Here is a 21,577-nt window from a genome sequence, read left to right as displayed (position 1 = left end):
GTCATTGAATACGTTCTGTTTCAAAGTCGGACAAAGAGAATAAGTTTACAGAAAAAAGTGGGTCCCTAAAGTAATCCAAAACAATAGTTCTCCTCTCTTTCATCGCGTTTAAAGTTAATTTGTAAGCATTATCGTGTTTGCATGTTTATTTATGGCGTTATTATGTTATATATATTTTATTGTATTATTTATTATATTATTATTGTGTTGTATTATTGAGTGAAGAAATTTTTTATTAGTCATTTTTATGTGAATGAATAATTGTGGGACGAATTATGCGGAATTAAACTTCCCCATTATTTCCTATGGGGAAGTTTTATTCGAATAACGAGCGATTCGTATCACGAGCACGTTGGCAGAACGAATTAAGCTCGTTAACCGAAGTTCCGCTGTATAAAGATTCCGAGTGGGTAAAAAAAAGTAAAAAAGTAAACACTGAGAAGGGGGTTTGAAATACTAAAGAAATTGCGGGATATTAAGGGTAAACGCATGTTTGAAATAAAAGACCATAACAAATACGCAACGAAATTCGAAAATCTTTGTCTCTGTGCGTTATTTGTCACAGTTCACCTCATTTCATGGACAGGAAGGAAGTTCTTATCCAACAGTTCTTCATCTAAAGGCAATTACTCAGTAATGCGGTTCGCTTAATAATTGTTATGTATTAAGTGCTTACAAATTCAATATCAAAGCTGCACGAAAAAGAAAATTAATTGTCTTTCCGAGGAATAATCAACAAACGGACAAACACACAACCCATTGTCTTGTTGTTCTCGGAAGACAACCGCGTAGCACTGCTTGCTGCTCTCTATCATAATTTTTTCTCCATTCACTGACCAATATAGTACGACGAGAATAATATATGGTATATGAGCATAATAACGAATACTAACGACTCATACATATGAAATGAGCAATTCTTCCCAGTAATGACTATGGCAATATTTTGCCTATTGTCAACCCGAAGATATTGAATTAGCGACTTGTCGATGGCTTATCTCGGCACACCAGCCAAAAACGAGAAGCGACTATTATTGATGGTTTCGCTTCGGATCATTCGTTTGATCGAAGTAAAACATGGTATGAACGCCAGAAGTTTGCCACTAGACTTGTCCCATTGACGAGATCTTTTCCAGCACGACTTTGTGGTAGAGCCTAGAGCACTCCTGCGCATAGGCACCGGAACTTAGGGGGGCTGAGGCCATTTGAGCAATCCCACGATAAAGTTTGTAAGGGGGCTGAGGCCCCACCCCCTAATCATTTCTGAAAAAATAATGCAATGTAGCTTCGTTCTCCTGCGTACGTGCTTGAGTTTCGAATATACGGGATGACCAGCAGCTTCCAGCCTCATAATCCCAATGTTTTCTTCATGTTGGCGCCTCTGATCCTGCGTGCGTTGAATCAAATAAAATATATACATATCTTTTTAACATACACAATTGTGACAATATATTTTCCTGAACCATCGGATACCGTCGCGATTAGCATTTAAAAAAAAAGAAAAAAAGAATTACACTGCATATAAAACCCCATAATTTTGACCTCCATTGTCTTCGGATGTCAATTGAGAACGGATAAATCAAAAATTATTTTCGCGTTAGATAATGCCTGAAGGTTTAAAAAAAAAGCTTTCTACCTTATCCCCAATCATATCATTAAATTCTAAAATTGTGCTCGGTACGGAAAAACTTGGCAAAATTAACGTTTTGCTTTAGTAATACAAATGAACTGTATTGCGTGTTTTCAGCCCTATAGTCTCGTAATCTTCTTAACAACATTTATTAAATATTTACATCGAATGTTACTAAATTTATTTATACCTAGACAATTAGTGTAGAGGGTGTCCCTTAAATACTAGAAATAGTTAAAACTTTATAAAAATTGAAGGAATTTGTATATTTAATGCGGTTTGTGTGACAAAAAAGTTATTCTCACGAAGGGGGAGGGGGGACTTCTTTTGGTACAGAAAAAAATTTACTTAAAATTTTTGTCGATAGAGGGCCATTTGATCATTGATCATTTTTGTCGCACCACTGTCATTTTTTCTGCACACGAGGGCTAATTAGACCGGAGCCTACAATTTATTGCCGATCCCGAACGGCAGACTTGTTTTTATACTCATCGAAAGGTTGGTGCGTTAATCCCTCGATGGGGGACTCCCTGCGGTAGCAATTTTTTTCTGTGGTCATGCCGCCGTTTTTGATGTACCCCTGTGTCAGGAAAGTTTTCTGACAAGGAAGAACTGGGTATCGAACTCGCGACACCTCTAAACATCCTTTGGTACTTTAGGCGAGTACCTTATCGACCTGGGGCTACCACGCCCGATAGAGGGTCAGACCCTTAACTAGGGTGGGACAATGGTGGCATTTCCTCAGGGCCTCGAGCTGAATAGGGGCTCTACAAAAAAAGTACTCTTATTTTTGCATAATAATAACGCTTTCAAGAAGGCACGAAGAAAAAAGTCTGATCCGAAGCCCCGAGAAGGCACGCTACGGGCCTGGGACCAGGAAAATCAGTCCGGCAGGAGTGATTGAACTCGAACCTTTCTTGAATCTCTTCCGTATCTTAAACTTCGTAAAACTTTAGCCGGCGATTCCTGGCTAAGGTGAAACAACTCACCAAAAGTGCTTTATGCACTAATGTCAACATCGCAATGAAACCCTAGTAAGTGATAGTAACAGGAAAATACAGAAATAAGTTGCTAATCGTACACTCTGCATTTTATAAGGTACTCTGATTTGCATATTTCCGGTGATTTGCTTTCGTGTAGTACCCTCCACCTCTTTTTGCAAACCGCATTCAAATATATATATATATATATATATACTGTATATTTCAATATCTTCATAATTTTTGTGAATGTTTTAACTATTTACGAATTTATGAGACACCCTGTATTTCAACAAACATTATTGATGTTTTTACCGTTCCTACGGTTTTTCCGCATTGATTTTGTAAACAACCAATTTTTTTAATTAACTTTTAATTTAATCAAACGATTCTGTTACTTTTCTTCCCCCACGTCAAATTCTGAAAATGAATTTACCATTTATAATTTTTTCTCGGAATAAAACTTCCATAAAAGAAATGCGAATGTGAATTTGGAAGAAAACTTTCATTTTCATGGTTTCATTTTCTTTTGACACCAGAATTTATCATTAGTCGTGCTACAAACAATGAGAGAAATGAAATTTATTACGCTTGACAATTTCTGGAAAACGCAAACTTTTTTGTACAATATTTAAAATCTTACGCTTCCTCACACGTAATTGAGTAATGGAGGAATTGCTATTATTGTATCAATACATTAACTAAGGAACCAAATTTGTTATTTCTTTATTTGATCTGTATCTGTCTTAATTAGAATCATCTCTAAGCATCACCATCATTCTCCGATGCCGCTTGAATGGCACTGCAAGAGAAGAAACAGCGCATGCCACCAGCAATCACGTCACTCGGCTTCGGGCGAATCGGGATAAATAGTTTTTTCTCTCCCGTCGGATCGCATAAAAATGTTCGGCGCCCATCCAAAAAGTCCATGAAAAAAACTTCCTTCGCGACTAGCAAACCGAAACCCAAATACCGAAACCTCGCCATTTCTTACGGTGTCGTATAGTGGAGCGCACATAGGTGAGTAACGAAACATAATTGATATTTAAGTTGAAAGTATAAATAATAATGTGTAATTATTTTGATTATAAAATAGCATTATCAATTCCTGCTTTATATCAATGTGTACGTGAGAGAAAACGTCAACCCTATCTCAAGACGTGGTCCCGAAGTTTACATGAAGTCCTCCTCATGAGGACGTCAAATTAATTTCTAACAGCTAGCGCAAATAAGCAACACTTGTAAACTTCGTGTGGAGAAGATTCCTTCGTTGACCGAAGGTCTTTGGCAGGTGCAAAGGGTGCAGCCATTTTATATTAGGGGCCGTAAAACAGGATTAAATACAGTACATTGACTGCCTAATGCATTTTGTTTTGACTTCGACTGCTTAAAGGAACCCTAACTTAAAAATAATCAATCTGTATATATAGATATGTTATAATTATTAGTCATCTTCTCAATGTCTTTTATGAATTCATATATGTCTTATACACAATATTCGTATATATATATATATATATATATATATATATATTTATATTTTTTTTTTGTGATGGGAGGGAGGGTGCAAAATATCTAAGAAAGGCCCCGCGGTGACCAAACTATCAAATTACATTCAGAAGAGAAGTCAATATTGTGTGACAACAAAACTAAATTTCAGCTAATGAAACGGGTTGTGTGAAAATTAGTCTCTATTCAAATCATTTTTGTTGCAACCATGATCATTTAATACAGTGTCTCTCAACCTGGGGTCATGTCCCCCCCCCCCCCAGAGGTTATGAGATGTTCTCTAAGTCTAAGGGGACCACAGAGATCTATGGAAAAATAATTACAGTTGAAGAAATGATGTTTTAAAGCTGAATTTTTTTTTTTGGGGGGGGGGGGGAGGAGTGTGACTACCTTCAAATCCAGCAGCACTGTTGATAGAAGCAGGACCATCTTAATGCATGGGCCCATCTGATCATGACCTGGTGCCTCATGTCCATAGGGAGCCCCATGGCCCCCACATCCTGCAGCGGGGCCCCTTAGGCTGGGATCTTTGTCGGGCCCCTGTCAAGACTTTTTAAGGGCCCCCTTTTATAGTGAATTTATAGCGTGAAGAAAAAAACCAAAAAATAATGAGAATCTTTCCGGGCCCAGTGCTGGAGCCCCGTCGGCCTCACCCTCGTACGCAGTGCCGTAACTAGAGGGGGGCGGGGGGCAACTGCTCCGGGTGGAAAAATTTAGGGGGGGGGCAGTTTTAGGTGGGAACAAAGAACAGCATTACAAAATTATCGAATTTTAACGTCATGGAGGGTGGAAAAATAATATTTGCCCCGGGCAGCAAAAATCCTAGTTACGGCCTTGCTTATACGGACCATAGGGAGCCCACATGATGAGATTTGATACGATGAGTTTCGAGAGTAAATATGTGAATTTGTAAGTTGTTACTTCCAGCTTGAGTCCTCAGAAAATAACTTTACCCTGGGGCCTCATGATGTTAAGCCTGCTCTGAATAGAACCCCCTACCCCCTGAAGAGGGAATCCCACTGAACTCTAAGGGGGTACCTTATTCACGAAAATGTTTTGTTCACTATAAATTTACTTAAAAAATCAATTTTCAACATGTAAAAACAAAGTCTCGCTCCTGGATGAGGGTTCAATGCACATGAGGTCAATATCTCCGAACTATTCCAATTGGCTTTGAATTTTCTGATGGAAAAAGGCTAGAATTTTGTTTTTTTAACGAACAACGTAATTCGTATTTTGCGCTTTGTTCGGGTAACGTTCAATAATCTTTGGAAAAATGTTTCCTGACACACGTGTATAAACAGAATTATCACAAAATGTTTATTTATTAATTTGTTCAACCTTAATTACAGTTCAAATCTGTTTTTCATTCGATTCATCATCTACCGATATTTCTGCTGATGTCATTTCAAGTTGAGAAAATGGTGGATGGTAAAGTTGTCAAAGCGTTATTACTTTGGTTCACTTTGATGGTTACTGTGAATGTTGTTCTATGTGATTCTGCTGATATTTACGACGGTGGCAGGTAAGTGCGATAATTTGTTGCTTTCCCCTTCTTACGTCTTTTTTACGGTTATTCAGTTGCTTTCCGGAAGAGTTGAAAACAATTGTATAATAATATCTCTAAATTGATTATGGGTATCGGTTGGTCAATAATTTTATAAATGTTTCTAAACTACCACTACTTAACTGCACATACACCTCGTATAAACATTCTTCTGGAGAATTTCTATTTCTCGATTTGGTTGTTTGCAGGAACTTGTGTCTGTGTGTGACCCTAACGAATTTATGATGTCAGGGGCATGCATGTTTCATGTTCTAATGGTACTGCCATATTAAAGACATAAAACTACTTGAGTGCGGAGATTGATGATAGAACCTTTTTCTTTTATGTTAGTGTTATCTCAACCATTTTACAAAAAAAAAATGATTCAAATACTTATTGGCAACGAATGTCCATTGTCGAAAATTGAAATTTTGCGTTTCACCTTTGGCTTTTCAGATGAAACTACTATAGATTGGTGTCGATAAATAATTCCTATGGATGCGGACTGTGATGACAAATTTTCTATATTATTATTATTATTTTTTTTTTTTTTTTTTTTTTGCAGATCGGCTAATAGTTATACCACTATGAATTTTGGGGACCCCTGATCGATTGGGCTCTGAGACTTGTTGCGTCAACTGATAAAAACATCACCAGCTCACATACGAGTTGATTTAGTCCCGATCCTGATCCATTCAGTCAAAACAAAGAAAAAATATAGCAAGCAAGGTATTGGCAACTACTGATACAATCACCATCAAACCCTACATGCGCTTCTTAACATACTGGTGGACATGAAGAAAACATTAGGGAGGAAGAGGACGAGAGAGAAAGCTGTCAATCGTTCCGTATGCAGAAGGGTGGGGGGGTGCACATTGCATTGCATATTTCTGTCTTTCAAACAGAGCACAACTCTGGTCTATCGCTCTATGGGCAATTTACTACCGAGTGAGTTGTGCCGGAAGTGTCAGTGTGTGTACCAAACAGTCTGAGTACGTATATAGTGTTGTGCCTGATTTTCAGTGCTGCTGTCTATATATTGTCAACTGACTCATGTCAATGTCAAGCTCATACTTTTACGTGTTCACATCATCGTCATCATTTTACGACCGCTTTTGGTCATAATCATCTTTCACTTCGTGGCATTTTTAAATTACCCTTATGATGCATCTCGCATTTTTTAAATTCATCAAAGCCGTTGGTGTTATGACAAATTATAGTTATTTATAATCTAGGCCCACGTCATTGTTTTATGTTTCACTTAACATTGTTTTTTACCATGCGTAGTTTTATTTTCCCTGCCGCTGTGGGGCGAGGGGAGGTTGAGTGGTCATAGTGACGGGCTCGCATCTCAAGGACCCGAAACCAACCATGACCCCCGCTCTGTCCCCATGGGAGATATAGGCTGGTCACCCAGAGGACTTGGGCCATGACGGAAGAGCGATGCGACGCCCGGAGCATCAAGTACCGAAAGACCACCAGTGGGTAAGCAGACACAAAATTGAGGTTACAGTGGGCAGGTGCTTACAGAGATACGCACGTCACCAGCAGGCCTCGGAGAGGGCCCACGAATAACTATTAACACACAATACTGTATGCAACAATCATAAAAAGACACAAATGCAGAATAAAAAACGCTATGCCAGTGCAAAGGGATACAAAATACGACTGGGAGAAAATGGCATGTAAAAAAGCACTGTGCATGTAACAAGTAGATGCAAAGAAATATAGAAGCGAAAATATATAACGTATTACATGATGCAGTGATGCAGAAGAAAACGCTATACAAGTGCAGTGAATTAAAATCTGCAGCAGAATTACAGGAAGCTTATGAAAATATGACATATGCCGAAAATACAGAGAATACTATGGTATAAGTTGCAACAGAAATTGACATGATGCTGAAGACATTACATTTTGCCAATGCGATAGAACGGAAGGTACAAGAGACACAAAAAGTATGACGGAGTACTTATTGCAAAACAAAAATAGAAAAATAGGATATTACTGAAACAATGAATAACATAAAATGCCTTGCGTATATAACATGATACAGAAAATGAGAGTGCTTCGCAGAAATTACATAACTCAATAAATATTACACAATACTGCAATTATATTCGGAGCACTCCAACCGTAGTATGACCCGATTAGTTAGTTAGTAGCCGTGTTAGGCCCGATCTTATTTACTTTGTACACTTACGATATTACTCAGGCTGTGGCACCCATCTCTCTATTGCAATTCGCTGATGACGTGAAGTTATTCTCTCCAGTGGAAAACACTAGGGGCCTAAGAATTGCATGCCAACAACTTTTCCAGTGGAGTTGTCAGTATAAGCTACCTATTTCATCATCAAAAAGTGGATCAACGCATTTAGGTAGACGCACCGATCCCGAATATTACCAACTAGGTAATGCATAGTCTGCAAAGCTAATAGAATTTCATATATGTTACGTACGGCATACCGTAAGTGTGATGCGCATACGTTGTCATATGCTTTCTGTGTGTACGTTCGCCCGACTCTGGAGTTCTGTTCGTAAGTATGGAGCCCTTACAAAATCAAGGATGTACAGCTCCTCGAAAAGCCACAGAGGTCGTTTACTAAACGAATACCTGGCATGAGCAGTCTACTCTTATTGCCAGAGACTTCAATTTCTGGGTTTACACTCACTGGAATGGCGTAGAATCGCTGCAGATCTGAAGATGTGCTACAAACTAGTCCACCAAATTGTTTATCTACCATCGAGAGAGCCTTTCTTTGATATCATAGACAGGCGAGTTAACCTACGTAGGCATCGCTTCCAAATAAGAATACCAACGGCTAGAAGGGATTGCTTTTTCCACGGATATAGATGCCGTGTGGCAAGAATATGGAACAGTCTTCCATCAGAACTTGTATGTGCCTCCTACGCAAGATTTGCTTCCGCTATTGGGGATTTCGACCTGACTCCGTATGCAAAGTGCTTCCCGTACTGACTTTTTTTTTTCTTCCAGTATAAGTGCATTTCATGCCTTCTGGGGTTATTGTAAATAAAAAAACATAAATCAAAACAATACAAACGCAGTGCAATGAAATGAATATATACGATACAAGTGATAGCATTATGAACAGCAACGGGAATCAAGGAACTTCATTCTCTGACAAAAAACTGCGCGAAGAAGTCATCGCAAGGGCACAGGTTCGAACCCCACCGCTGCCACAGTGGGAGTCAGCTGAAGTTGGTTTTCTGTGGTTCCCAACTTCAAGGCGAGAATGCGAGCCACTCTCCCCGTTAAAAAGTTTCGCCACAGAGAGTAACAGGTCTACAACGGATACAACACTACAGTGGCGTTGGAAGTGTTTCGAAACTGTGGGTGCTCGTCTTTAGTTTTGTATCGGAAATTTTAATTTCTGGATCAATTTTGTGGGTGCTCGGATCCATGTCACAAATTACCGTGGGTACTTGAGCACCCCCGGCTCCGACGCCACTGCAACACTATATGCGCACTCAGACTGTTAAGACACACACATTCATACTTCCGGTACAAATAATCGGTAGTAAATTGCCCATGATGATAGACCGGAGATGCTCGGTTTGAAAGAAAGTTTTACTTCCCTGACGTGACAAGAACAATTTTTTTCTTATTTTTATATGGTCATTTGTTTTGGCGCATTTTGACTTAATTGGTTCTTGCGCCAATAAAACCAAAATCCAATCCAATCGCATTGCATATTCATTAATTATTAAGGAAGCGCAGCCTCCTCATAAAATTTATTGGGGAGCTGGGAGCCCAGATAGCCTCCACCCTCAGTTTCCGGTACCTATGTTTTCTTTCTGTCTTTCAAACCGAGCACAACTCAGGTCTATCACCATCTATGGGTGATCTACTACCTAATGAGTTGTGCCAGAAGTGTAATTGTGTGTGAACCAAACAATCTGAGTGCGTACGCAGTGTTGTGTTTGATTTTTCAGTGCTGCCATCTACATTTCAGAAGTGAAGTGAGTGATGTGTTATGATTGAATTACATTTGTACCGTTTGTAGGTCTGTTGTTTTCTGTGGCGAGACCAGTACCTATGCTTCATAAACATTCCTCTCAAGAATTTCTGATGAGTTGGTGCTAGCCAGGAAGGTTTTTGCATGTTTGTATGTATGTGTTATGCATGGCACTCACAAGGCTGACAAGAGCTCAACTCCTGGGCTTGGAACGATTCTTATCTCACTTTCTGTTATTCACACTATACATATATTAACTATGAATGTGCCCATGAAAAATCTGGCTTGGGGATCGCCAAAGACCCAAGCCTTTGTACCCTGCTGCTGCTGGATGGGGGCACACTATGCTGCTGCACACTATGGGGAACGCATTTATGATGTTTGAGGTATGCGTGTCATGCGTTCGAGAAGTTCTGTCTGTCATCTACCGTCTGAGCTGCAAGTGAAAATGCAGATGCTCGATTTTTTGCGATCTGTAAGTATCGATGTAACTGGGATATATATATATGAAATGATTATGAAAAAATACAAAAATATGTATTTTTTCATCTTTTCATTTTTCTTCTAATTTTATAATTTCTAGTTATGTGCATACAGGTGCCTTGAGCTCTATACTCTGGCTTTTGAAATGTTTTAATTTTGAATTTTCAATACGTTTGGTTTTTAATTCAGTATCTCTCTTAGAATGTAGGTTATACTTTATATACATATATGCTGTGCGATAATTATTATGATTGGATTGGAAAGAAACTCACAATGTTGTTCAAACGGCACATATTAAGTCAACTGAGCCTTATATATCGTGATCAAAAATACTAAATACAGTATAAAACCCAGATAACACAAGAAAGCTTTCCATTATTTTCGAGAAAAAAATTCACGTGACATGATACCAATAATAGTTTTAAAGCGTTAATCGCGTGAAGGAAGAAATTGAGTTTCAGATATTTAATTGAAGACAGTTTCAGGGAATTTTGGGAAAACTAAAACTCGTGATCTAAAAATAAATCAAGTACATAAAAAACAGCCTTATCTCGAAAACTTCTTAGAATTTTAAAAATTTCAAAGGTCAAATTTAATATTGTTTTTAGCCGATGAAAAAAAAATCATTGTAAATACACAAAGAAAATGAATTAATATACGTGTATTATAAATGTGCTTCAACTTTGCCCACATCGATCAATTCGCTTAACTTGCTTTCTCAGAATAATGAACATACAGGCTGCGAAAGGAAACATCAACTATTCCTTGTGCAGTGATTCATCAATTAAATGAGCTCGAAATAGATGAATGCGATTTTTTGGGACAAGTTTCGTGTGACTGGATGAGGCAAATCAAATGACCAGATGAAATTATAATTAATAGCTTTCTTATGAAAACATACTCTCGAAATATTTTGCGAAAAGAAAACAATGTTCGCCTGAAAAGTGTGGCACAAAAAAATTGCATTGTGTAATACTATTAGTGCCGCGGAAAAGGTTCATTAGGCAAAATATTAAAAATGGTATCCTTCGTGATGAAGTAAATTAGATTAATTTCTTTTGGCAACAGTCGAACGATTCTTTTTTTTTTTGTAAAAGAAAGTCATGGACTTTCACGAGGGTTTATTTTTTATTTTTTTAATGTTGGAAAACACCGAGTTTCCATAAAGTAAATAATCCATCTAGCAACCACTGTCCTAGAACCATTTTCCGCTTTTGTTTTGTTCTCTGTTCGCGATGGGAAGCATAACATCTTTTTTTAATTTCAAGAATGTTGTATGCATGCAAATGCCACGAGTTCGAAAAAAGAATTATAAAGAGTAGAACCAAACTATTTTAACGTGCTTCTCTTAATGGTTTAAAAGGTGGGGGTGGGGGAAATGTTTTTTCCCTCTTTTCCGCCATATTCATAAAATGAATATGTTTTGTGTAATGGAAGAGTGCTTTGCTTGTTGTATAGTTAGTTGGTTCTCGTGGATCATTGAATTCGTGATTTCTCAGAATCATCCCCAAAAATAAAGACATGAAATTTCTCAGTTGACTTAACTCTTATTACATGCTAAAGTGTAATGAATGTGACTGGACAATTACATACCCGAAGATATCAATAATTGTCTTTCGCACAATATCTAAACCAGGGGTGCACGACCTTTTTAGTCCATGGGCCAAAAATTGGAATATCTAAAGCACGGGATAGTGACCCAAACCTGGTCGCAGCTGCTTCCAAGAGGAGTCGCAAAATCTACTTATAGCCAGGGACTCTTAAGTTATCGGTCCAGACCCAGAATGATTCGCCGAGGCTTCCGAGATGGGTCGTGAGAATCCACCAACAGCCACGGATTCCTGAGACATGGACCTCGACTCAAATTTGATCCACAAGGTCTTCCGAGATGAGTAGGATGAATCTACTTACAATGCTGTTATAATTACACTTATTGCGTCACTGGTTTCACTAATTTCAAAGAACAAACAATCCCATGGGTGGAAAAGCTGATCTTGTTATTGAGTTAGGGTCGCGTTTGAAAAAAAAGTCAAGAACCTCTGATCTAAGGTGACCATATAACCGTTTGTCGCGGAGTTCCCGCCGCTTACTCTTACCCATTGCGGCTGGAACTCCGACAAATGATAAGAGCGAAGGAATCAAGATATTTTGCTTTCGCTGCTCTGCTCGCTTGTGTGTGATTTCAAGATGGCCGTCGAAGGTTTTCGCTATAAAAAAAAAAAACCGTAGTGAGATCAAAAATATCATCAGAATCGTTGATGTTTTAGTTCTCGACGTACTTCAAAATGGTGTGGACGATCAAATGGAAGTATTTGATACTACGATATGATAATGAATAATTATTCCCGTTTTTTATTTTTTATTCTTTAATTTTCGTAATTATTCCCGTTTCGAAATTTACCCCGTCGAACTTTTTTCGTGCGCACGTGCTCAACCAAATCGAAAATGATTTACATTTTGAGTTTTACGCTAATTTATCATTCGTGTGTGGGAAAATGTATTGAATAGTATGAATTTAAAAAAAAAATGTTTCTGTGGAAAAATTAGCACGCTTTATTTGTTTATTAATTTTCTGAATACCGTCAATATTTCTATACTGGAAGCGCATCGAATGTTTGTTATGCTGGATTTTTTTGGGAATTTCGTGTCCCCATGTTATGTTAAAAATATGAAACCAACAAATATTCGTACAAATAAAAAAAAATATATTCGAACGGGAGACGGGGCGGACTTTCCACCTGCACCCTTCCGCCTATGCTAATACAAATTTAAACGGCAGAAAGGATATTTTTCTCAATTTTTTACTCATAAATTCAGTAAAAAATATAATTGATTTTCCGGGAAGTGCTCGTGCTGAAGTGCCGCGGGAAAAGATGTAGGGAGGAAAATAACCAAAATATGAATGGAACATTTCCGTATTTATCCTTAAAAATAGCGATATTCACCACACTATTTTTTCTAAATTGGTATCTGAGCATATTGGTTATAATAATTATGAAATTTTTGCAAATTCTAATGTGAGCATTCTTTAATTGAAAAAACCTAGTCGCGCTTGCGAGTTTCTGCTCGATACTCTCTGCTATATCAAACACCCCACTACGTGTGCTGCGTTCCTTGCTCGTGGCTATATTCTCATCTCACTTCTTTTCTCTTTTCATTCGTTGCTTTGCTCGCCGCTCCACCATGTTATTATTCTAACGATTATACACTCCCTTACTCGAACTTTTCCATTCTATAAATATGGATGAGAAGAGAGAATATTATCTAAATATAGAGAGAAGACATAATTATATTATTTAAAAATCAGCCTTCTTTACCTCTGAACATCTCCCCGTTCTTCTGCAAGAATCAACTTCACCTATTACTCCCTAAAATCTATAAAACGATTAGTAAGAAACACTTTCCATATCTGTATTTTCATCATTGAAATATGGTTAGCTTTTCACTACTGATATTTTTTACCGCAATATTTTTCGCTGGCAGGAGGTTGTGCAACCCTGATCTAAATAAAAACTTGGAATTCAGAATATTTTTTGCCCCTCCCCCCACTCTTTTAAAACAACAAATATAACTGAAATGTTCAAAAAGAAACGGAAATTCAAAATAGATGTGGCCGTTTCGAGACTCCATTCTAGTTTTCCGAAATCGCTGCATTGTTCAAATAGCATGCATAAACGTTGAACACGATTGCCTAGTAATATATTGTAATTGCAGCTGAAGAAAATTCCGCGAAAAGTGCTTAAAAAGAGGAGAATTTTCTTTTTTTTAACGGAAAGTAATTATGAATGCGGGAGAGAGGGTGAGATGTTTACGGCTGCAACTTTTTATTGCTTTTGCTTCATTCTGAAACGAATTTTAGAACTCAAATTTTTGCAGACAAATGCATATTCATCTTGCAAGTTTACTTAATTGCATAATTTTGCATAATTTGCACACACCTATGTAATTTTTTAAAAGCGGAGAATTGTAACGGTGTTTTCTTTAATTGCTCAATTCTCCACAAACAGTGGTTAAAGAGAGGCCGTGATGCCGACGATTTCCATATTTACTCGGAACATGAATTGTTTTCATGCAAATAAAGAAAATTGGTAGTTTAAAAGAACGCGCGAGATTTCTCGTCATTAGACTGATTTGTTCAATTCGTGAGGTTTTTCTATAGCGGTGCTTTACACGCAATTTCATCGTGTAATAAAACCGTACTTTTCTTACTTTTATTTTGTTTACATATTAGATATATAGTTATTTATCATACTAAAATTTCATATCTGTCAAATCTATTTTTAACGTATACTTCAGGGGCTGTCAAACTCTGTGAAGCTCCCAATATCCCCCTAGATAGGACCAGAGCTAGCCATACCTGAGAAAACCTTATACAAGGCAGCCCCAGTGTTTTCTAAACTGGGCACAATGATACACTGTTACAATGATCCAAAGGGGAGGTAGAAGCAATTGCTGCATAAGCTGAACATATTTCCTCGAAAAAAATACGGGACATCGACAATTTTCACCAAAAGTATGCAAAGTTTAGCAATCATTGCTAAAATCATTGAAAAATCGCCAATGGTGGAAAATGAAGCATTACCGCAAATTGTAGTGAATTAAAATGGACTCTACGAAATAAAACGTCTAAACATAACAAATATATGGCATGAATATTCCTATTTTACGGTCGTAATTATAATACGAGTTCTTATAGCCAGGGGGGAGCCACTAGGGAAGAGCAGGCGGGTCTCGTGCCTCGGGCGCTAGACCCGAGGAGGCGCAAATTTCATTCTAAAGCCGCTTCTTCAACATTACAGGGGGGGGGGGGCGTCAAAATGCGCGCTTGCCCCGGGTGACCAAGCAGCTAGTTGCGGCCCCGCTTATAACTATAATGGATTACTGGAGTTGGGAAGATAATTTTAATTCATGATTTCAAATACAAATACAAATACAACGCCACAACAGGCAAAATGCCCAACGAGGTGGCTGATAAAAAGATGCCCATAAAAATATGGTTGTCATATGTTTCAAAAATACAGCAACCCAATTAAAAATGCAATTAACACAAATTACAAACAATATATACACATGATAAAATATTATACGATGCCCATAAAGATTACTTATGGTTGTCTTATTCTAAGAATGGATAGCTTCTCGATTTACCCCAACATGTTTATCGTATTTCTTTTTAAACGTGTCAATTGTGTTACAATTTACTACCTCCGGGGGTAAGCTATTCCATTTATTAACAACCCTATTGGAGAAAAATTCCCTGCGACACCATAACCTTGCATTGTCCCTCACCAATCGATACTGGTGTCCCCTTGTAAAAGGGATTTCAATGGATTAAGTTGGATGAAGTTGGCTTCGTTGAAAATAAGTGAAAAACGGGACATTTTTATTTATTTATACAATATTGTTTAGCTGAGGCTTATACAGGAGGATGCAGTGATGGGATCTGACATAGGAGACGATTGTTGCTGCATATAAAATTAGAAATTGAAGTACAGTCTATATAAAGATATTTGATGGAAGGTCCTTCAAATCAATAATTGTTCGGGGAAAAAAACTAAATTTAAAGCAATCTGTGGATGCAAACAAAGGTTTAAATTTTTGAGAGTGACTAAGTCTATCAGAAAAATGTGAAAATTTGATTAAAATATGGGAAGTATCAATCAATGTTAAAATAGCCGTGGATAATTTTGAAAAGTAGGGATAAGCGAGTGATATATCTACTGGGGGGGGGGGGGTAAGAGGTAGAGAATAAGGTGGTGTTTGAGCCGTGCAATGGAAAATGGTATTTTCACAAAAAAGTGGGGATGGCCAAAATTACGTGAAAATATATCGACGTACGGTCACCCTACGGGCCGTTGTGGTGGTCGAGTGGTCATAGTGACGGACTCGCAGCGCGAGGACTCGGGTTCGAACCCCACCATCGCCACCACAGAGGTGGTCGGCAGAAGTTTGTTTTCTGTGGTTCCTAACTTAAAGGCGAGAATCTAAACTGATCTCCCCGTTGAAAAGTCTCGCCACAGAATGCAACAGGCCTACAACGATACAATTATTCAATAATTACACTTCACTTATATTTAGAAAAATTTACGGCAGATGGCACTATTTCACATAAGTATTACACAGAAGCAGACTTCACGTTAGGTGCACAACACATACATGCAGAGATTCCAGCACAGCCCAGGTATTCTTCGACCACCTGCTAAAATCTCTTCATTGAGACATAGCGGCGGGCAATGGTCTGGTTAATAGGAGCAGGATGTCACCCAGCCTCCTCCCCACCTGGCTGTAATATCTCTTTTAGACCCAAGCATTAATTTTTTATAATTTCGAAGATGTTTTTGCATTTTTGATACTCAAAAAACACATTAAAGCATAAATGTCAGCAAATTTTTGTTCAAATTATACTGTATATATATAGAAAAATGTATAGTACGAAAAAAATTTTTTTGTCGAAACTCACCAATATATCAGCGCCATAGGCAGCTGTAATGTGCTGTGTAGTGGGAAAACATTGCAAAAGTTTTATATTTTAAATGAGATACTGCAAACAAATAAAGTGAACTGGAAAGATATAGCAAAAATATGAAAATTCAAATAGGAATTCAAAAATGAAAAAGTTATAGCCAATGTCTAGGGCTCTCATCTGGGGGGAACACCCTGACATTGGCTATAACACAGAACGTTTCTGAGAGAATTTCTTGGCATTCATAGCCTAAATATATGCTCGATCCCCCGAAGTTCTGCTGAAGTACCATTGAATTCAAAAATCAAAATAGAAACAAAACAAATTTTTTTTTTTGGTCAAGTTAAAAAAAAGCAAAGTAGCAGTCAATATAAAAATGTATAAATAACGGGATTTGACTGTATAACATACAGCAAAAAAATAGAAAAATAGTCAAAAAACTGACTTTTTTGTACATTTATTTGGGTGATATATATATATCTTGACATTTTCTCACAAAAAGACCTAAATTTTTCTTAAAATCTAAGAATATTCCGTACGTGAAATTATCATCATCTATAGCGCATCGCACTGTGTCAATGAACCATATAAGTGCAGTGTTAGTTGACATATTTTTACGAAATCCAAATTGTTTTTCATATATGGAACAATTATTTTCTAGAAAATTCTAAATTCTATTGAACAACATTTTTCAACTCAAGATTAGTAAAATTGATATGGAACGATAGTTTAGGGCATAGCTGCCAAGTCTCCCAAATGTTAGCTTCATCTCTCGACCTCCCGAAAGTTCTTAAATCTCCCGAATTTTTACAAAAACACCACAAAAAATCCCTAATTATCCCTAAACATTCCCTACTTGATTTAAAAATAATACCCGCTTCTGAAAACAATACCTACGGAATTTCTTGTGGGGCAAAAAGTCTTTTGCCTGTTTTTTTCCCCTTTCAAAATGACGTCACACGTCGTAAATGGGGGGGGGGGGTGAATAGTGGGAAATTCCTTTTTTAAGGAAGTTTTACAAACCCTCTGATGGTAAAAAAGGTCTTATCGTACAGGCCATTAGCCCTGGATAATAATTGAAAATTATAGTGACACGCTTATGGTTAAAACTTCCTCTTTTGTTGAAGTTACGTATGTGCGATATAACAAAACATGAATACTAATAAGCAAAAACATATTTAATCAATTTTAAAGATACTTTTCCGATGAATTTTCCTTTCATCAAACGTTCCAGAAAAGGGCCGGCTTTTTCTTTTTGTACAAGTTGTGTTAAGGATATAAACATCGGTCATGGTGAAAAGACCGACATAATCACCCATGCGAAATCAAAAAAAAAAAAAACAAGTGTGGGTTCAGGAACAAATAATTCGAGACAGACGTTATATTATAATTTACAAAATTTCATTATTAACAGCAGGTAGCGTATCAGTGTTATGATTGCAGAATGCATGATTTAAAGGGATAATTTTCTTCTCTGTATATCACTGACAAGGAAAGTGTCCCAAGGTGAGATACTCAAAAAATTATGAAAAAATGTAAGTACAATCATCTCAAACAGAAACACATAAAAACAAAAAATTAGCGGTGGAATGCAATATTAAAGCTGCAAAAAAATATCAAAATTATAACATTGGCTATTCGTCGCTTCTTGGCGATCTACTGTATATATATGACATGAATGTCGCTCTCCACTTGTTAATACAAGATATACAGAAGACTGGATGTTGTGAAGATATTTAATATTTGAGATGTTAATTTTTAAAGGAAGGAAAAAACTCACCTCTGCCTCTACCGGGAGTCGAACCCGGGTCCCTCGATTGCCTTCCTTCCTTCGACTCCCGGTAGAGGAAGAGGTGAGTTTTTTCCTTCCTTAAAAAAAAAATTAACATCTCAAATACTAAATATCTTCACAACATCCAGTCTTCTGTATATCTTGTATTAACAAGTGGAGAGCGACATTCATGTCATATATATAGCCCTCTGGTGGCTCGTCGTCCATGAGCTATTAGCTGATCGGTTTCACCGTCCATTGCACGGTTCCGTTCGGCATATATACGCTCTAGCGAAGGAAAATCCCTATCTCCTCTGTAGCTTAGTGGTCAGAGTACTCGTCCGGCAATCGAGGGACCCGGGTTCGACTCCCGGTAGAGACAGAGATGAGTTTTTTCCTTCCTTAAAAAATTAACATCTCAAATACTAAATATCTTCACAACATCCAGTCTTCTATATATCTTGTACTGTATATATATAAAATTGATTTTCTGTCTGTGTGTATGCTCTCTATACAAATCTACAATTTTAGATCGATCGTCGTCAAATTTTGCATATATATCAAATGGGACCCGACTTGAACGATAGGCTACTTTAAAAGTTTGTCAGAGCAGGGCAAATGCCCCAAATGGGAAAAAAACTGTCGGGCAACAATGGTTTCTGGGCCTCAACAATCACTTTCCGAACGTTTACTTTGGTTACCGTGGTTCCTTAGCAATGTGTTTCAGACGTGTATATGCCTTTACAATGGTTTGTCGCTTAACGCTGCCAGTGTATATGTATAACAGTTTATGCCTTTATAATGGTTTGCCACTTTTTTCAATAGTCGTCAGAATCATCATTAGCATCACTCTGAAGGTCAGGCAAAGGATGATCCCCATAGATATCAGTGTTAAAATTGCAGATTTTACTACATAAATGCGGAAATTTACTGTGAGTTTCCTGCCACATCAATAATTTTAAAAATTGTATTGAATTCTTGATTTTTGAAATATTGAGTTAGCTTAGAGATATACGAAGCCCAGAAAATTAAAAATATGAATAATTTGCCGGATCTACTTTTGAGTTGGATATCCATGTAATAACATTGATTTCAACTTTTTATTTATATCTTCTCAAGCATGAAAATTAATGTCTCCGTATTGCCTTTTGATATTCAAACTGCATAAATTCATGTGGGGTAAGATACTTTAAAATTAATTATGGGCCCGTAAAAAGTACATCGAAAAAATTCCACAGCTTTAATTAAGCATTTTTGGAAGCTGAAACTGGCAGAAATAGATAACTTGAAGTTCGGGGGGGGGGGGGTTGAAATACTTAGCGCCCTTAAAAAGAAAAAAATATATTCATTTCTACGTTTCTTTAAGTCTAGATTTGTTTCTTTCATGAAGTCGCCATATTGGTTAACTTAGACACGGCTTGCATGTCCCTCAAACAAAGAAAGAGATATCACGTGATCCAAAAAGCCTCATTCAAGAAAACCCGGGCAGCGCCGGGTATTATAGCTAGTATCTAATAAAAACAGTTTTTGACTTTCTTTCTTCAAGCTTCTCTTTTCTATATAACTAATTTTATACATTTCTCTAGTCTGTACCTGATCGTGCGTTGCTTGAATGACGCCACTCTAAGACTCTAGGGTTGCGAGATTTTTTTAATTCATTGTCAGCCTCTCTATTGGCGTTCAAAATATTAATATTTGCAATTTTTTTTGAGTGATCTGTAATAATTTCGCCGGATTTTCTATATTTTTGTGTACATTTAAATGTGTAGAATCAGTGGCAATTTTTTCAAAACTTTTTGAAGATATCAACTCGGAACCCTTTCCTTGTAAATAAATGTTCGTTTCAGATTCAGAAGGCTTCAGGATCCGGAAGAATTGAATACTATCGCTGAATACCTTGCAAGACAGTATATGTTAGCGAATGAGTAAGTTCCATTTTTTGTTCGGAATATCTCGCTCTCTTTTAACGATTCTCTGGGCCTTTGAAGGGTTTGAAGCCCGTACAGCAAGGGTTCTTAACCTAAACTTGGGTCGCAGAGATAGACTTGGAAGTCTGGGAGGGCGCACGATGATCTCAATTTATATATACACATATACATTAGAGTAATCGACTCCCCCTTTGATGCATATCTCCGAGATGAGTCGTTCAAATCAACTAACAGCCACATAGGTCCTGACCCTAACTTACTTCACAGGGGCTTCCTAAACGAGTCGTACTAATCCACTTAGTCCTGCTATAAGTGTACTTATTACGTAACTGATTTCATTAATTTCGAAGAACAAACAGTGCCATGGGTCCTGATCTTGGTGTCGATTTTGGGTCACAGCTGGAGAAGGATAAGAACCCCTGCCGTACAGGGCAAGAAATCTCAGAAAATTGGTTTTATATATGATTTTTTTCCCTCTTAATTTCTAGGCAGAAACGTGGGATAGATTTGGGATTGAGTAGAGGTTTTTCAGGAAGTCAAGCAGCGAAGCATTTGATGGGTTTGGCCGCAGCGAATTTCGCAGGTGGACCAGGACGCAAGCGTAGAAACACCAACGAAGACTGATGATGTCAACGAAGAAAGATTTTTTCCGCGGTTTATATTTGGATGAAGAAAAAACTGAACATTTTCATGAATATGTATTTTTTTTTTTTTGGAATGAATAAATCAAGTGACTGAGAAATTGATTATTTCGAATCAATTCTTCAGTTTCAAGAAATATATGAACTATATTTTTTTGGTTAAAGGTGTACATTTTGGTGTATTGTTTGAGGAAACAAATGATAAAAAAAAAATCACACGACAATTGCTCCTGGACAATAGAGTTAGTAGCCAGCACAACAGTTCAGCATCTTTGAAAACATATTTTGCCAATTAATGAATTTTCAAATTTAATAAGAAAACTTAATTCAATGTTCTAGAATAAAACAAGAACGTTTTGGAACTGAAATATCTATTTATACTGCAGAATTCTCTCAATTATGAAGATTTGCAAATGTCTTCACTTTTCTCATTTCTCTAGTGAAATTTTGATACCAAAGATTGAAACATCCACTCTTGACATTTGAGTCCATTTTCTTGTTTAAAAAAATATATTTCCTTCTTTTGGTGCTACGACATAACTACAGGCGTCCCTCACTTTATGCAATTAATTGGTTCCGTAAAAGCGCCGTGTAAGGCGAAATCGTGTGAAGTGAGTTGAATTTAACATGAGAAAGCAGGCCCGTAGCC

At 37.3% G+C, this 21,577-nt stretch overlaps 1 protein-coding gene across 2 annotated transcripts; it reads left to right on the top strand.

Moving 5' to 3' along the window:
• The first annotated feature begins 3,523 nt into the window (after window positions 1-3,523).
• Window positions 3,524-21,069, top strand: LOC149078226 (diuretic hormone class 2-like). Of its 2 annotated transcripts, none has more exons than XM_089241458.1 (4): window positions 3,524-3,630; window positions 5,533-5,644; window positions 20,207-20,284; window positions 20,776-21,069. In XM_089241458.1, exons 2-4 carry the CDS (start codon window positions 5,541-5,543, stop codon window positions 20,909-20,911), a joined length of 318 nt encoding a protein of 105 aa, XP_089097584.1. In that variant the 5' UTR covers window positions 3,524-3,630; window positions 5,533-5,540; the 3' UTR covers window positions 20,912-21,069. The 2 variants fall into 2 exon arrangements, with proteins under 2 accessions (XP_089097584.1, XP_089097583.1); XM_089241457.1 differs by having other exon boundaries at window positions 5,472-5,644.
• Window positions 21,070-21,577: the final 508 nt, after the last annotated feature.

Source organism: Pholcus phalangioides, unplaced genomic scaffold, assembly GCF_987345545.1.
Source record: "Pholcus phalangioides strain wild (caught in Gottingen) unplaced genomic scaffold, Ppha-v1.0 ptg000014l_1, whole genome shotgun sequence".
NCBI lineage: Eukaryota > Metazoa > Arthropoda > Arachnida > Araneae > Pholcidae > Pholcus > Pholcus phalangioides.
Note: the sequence above shows the minus strand (reverse complement) of the source record. Positions and strands in the feature narration are given on the sequence as shown.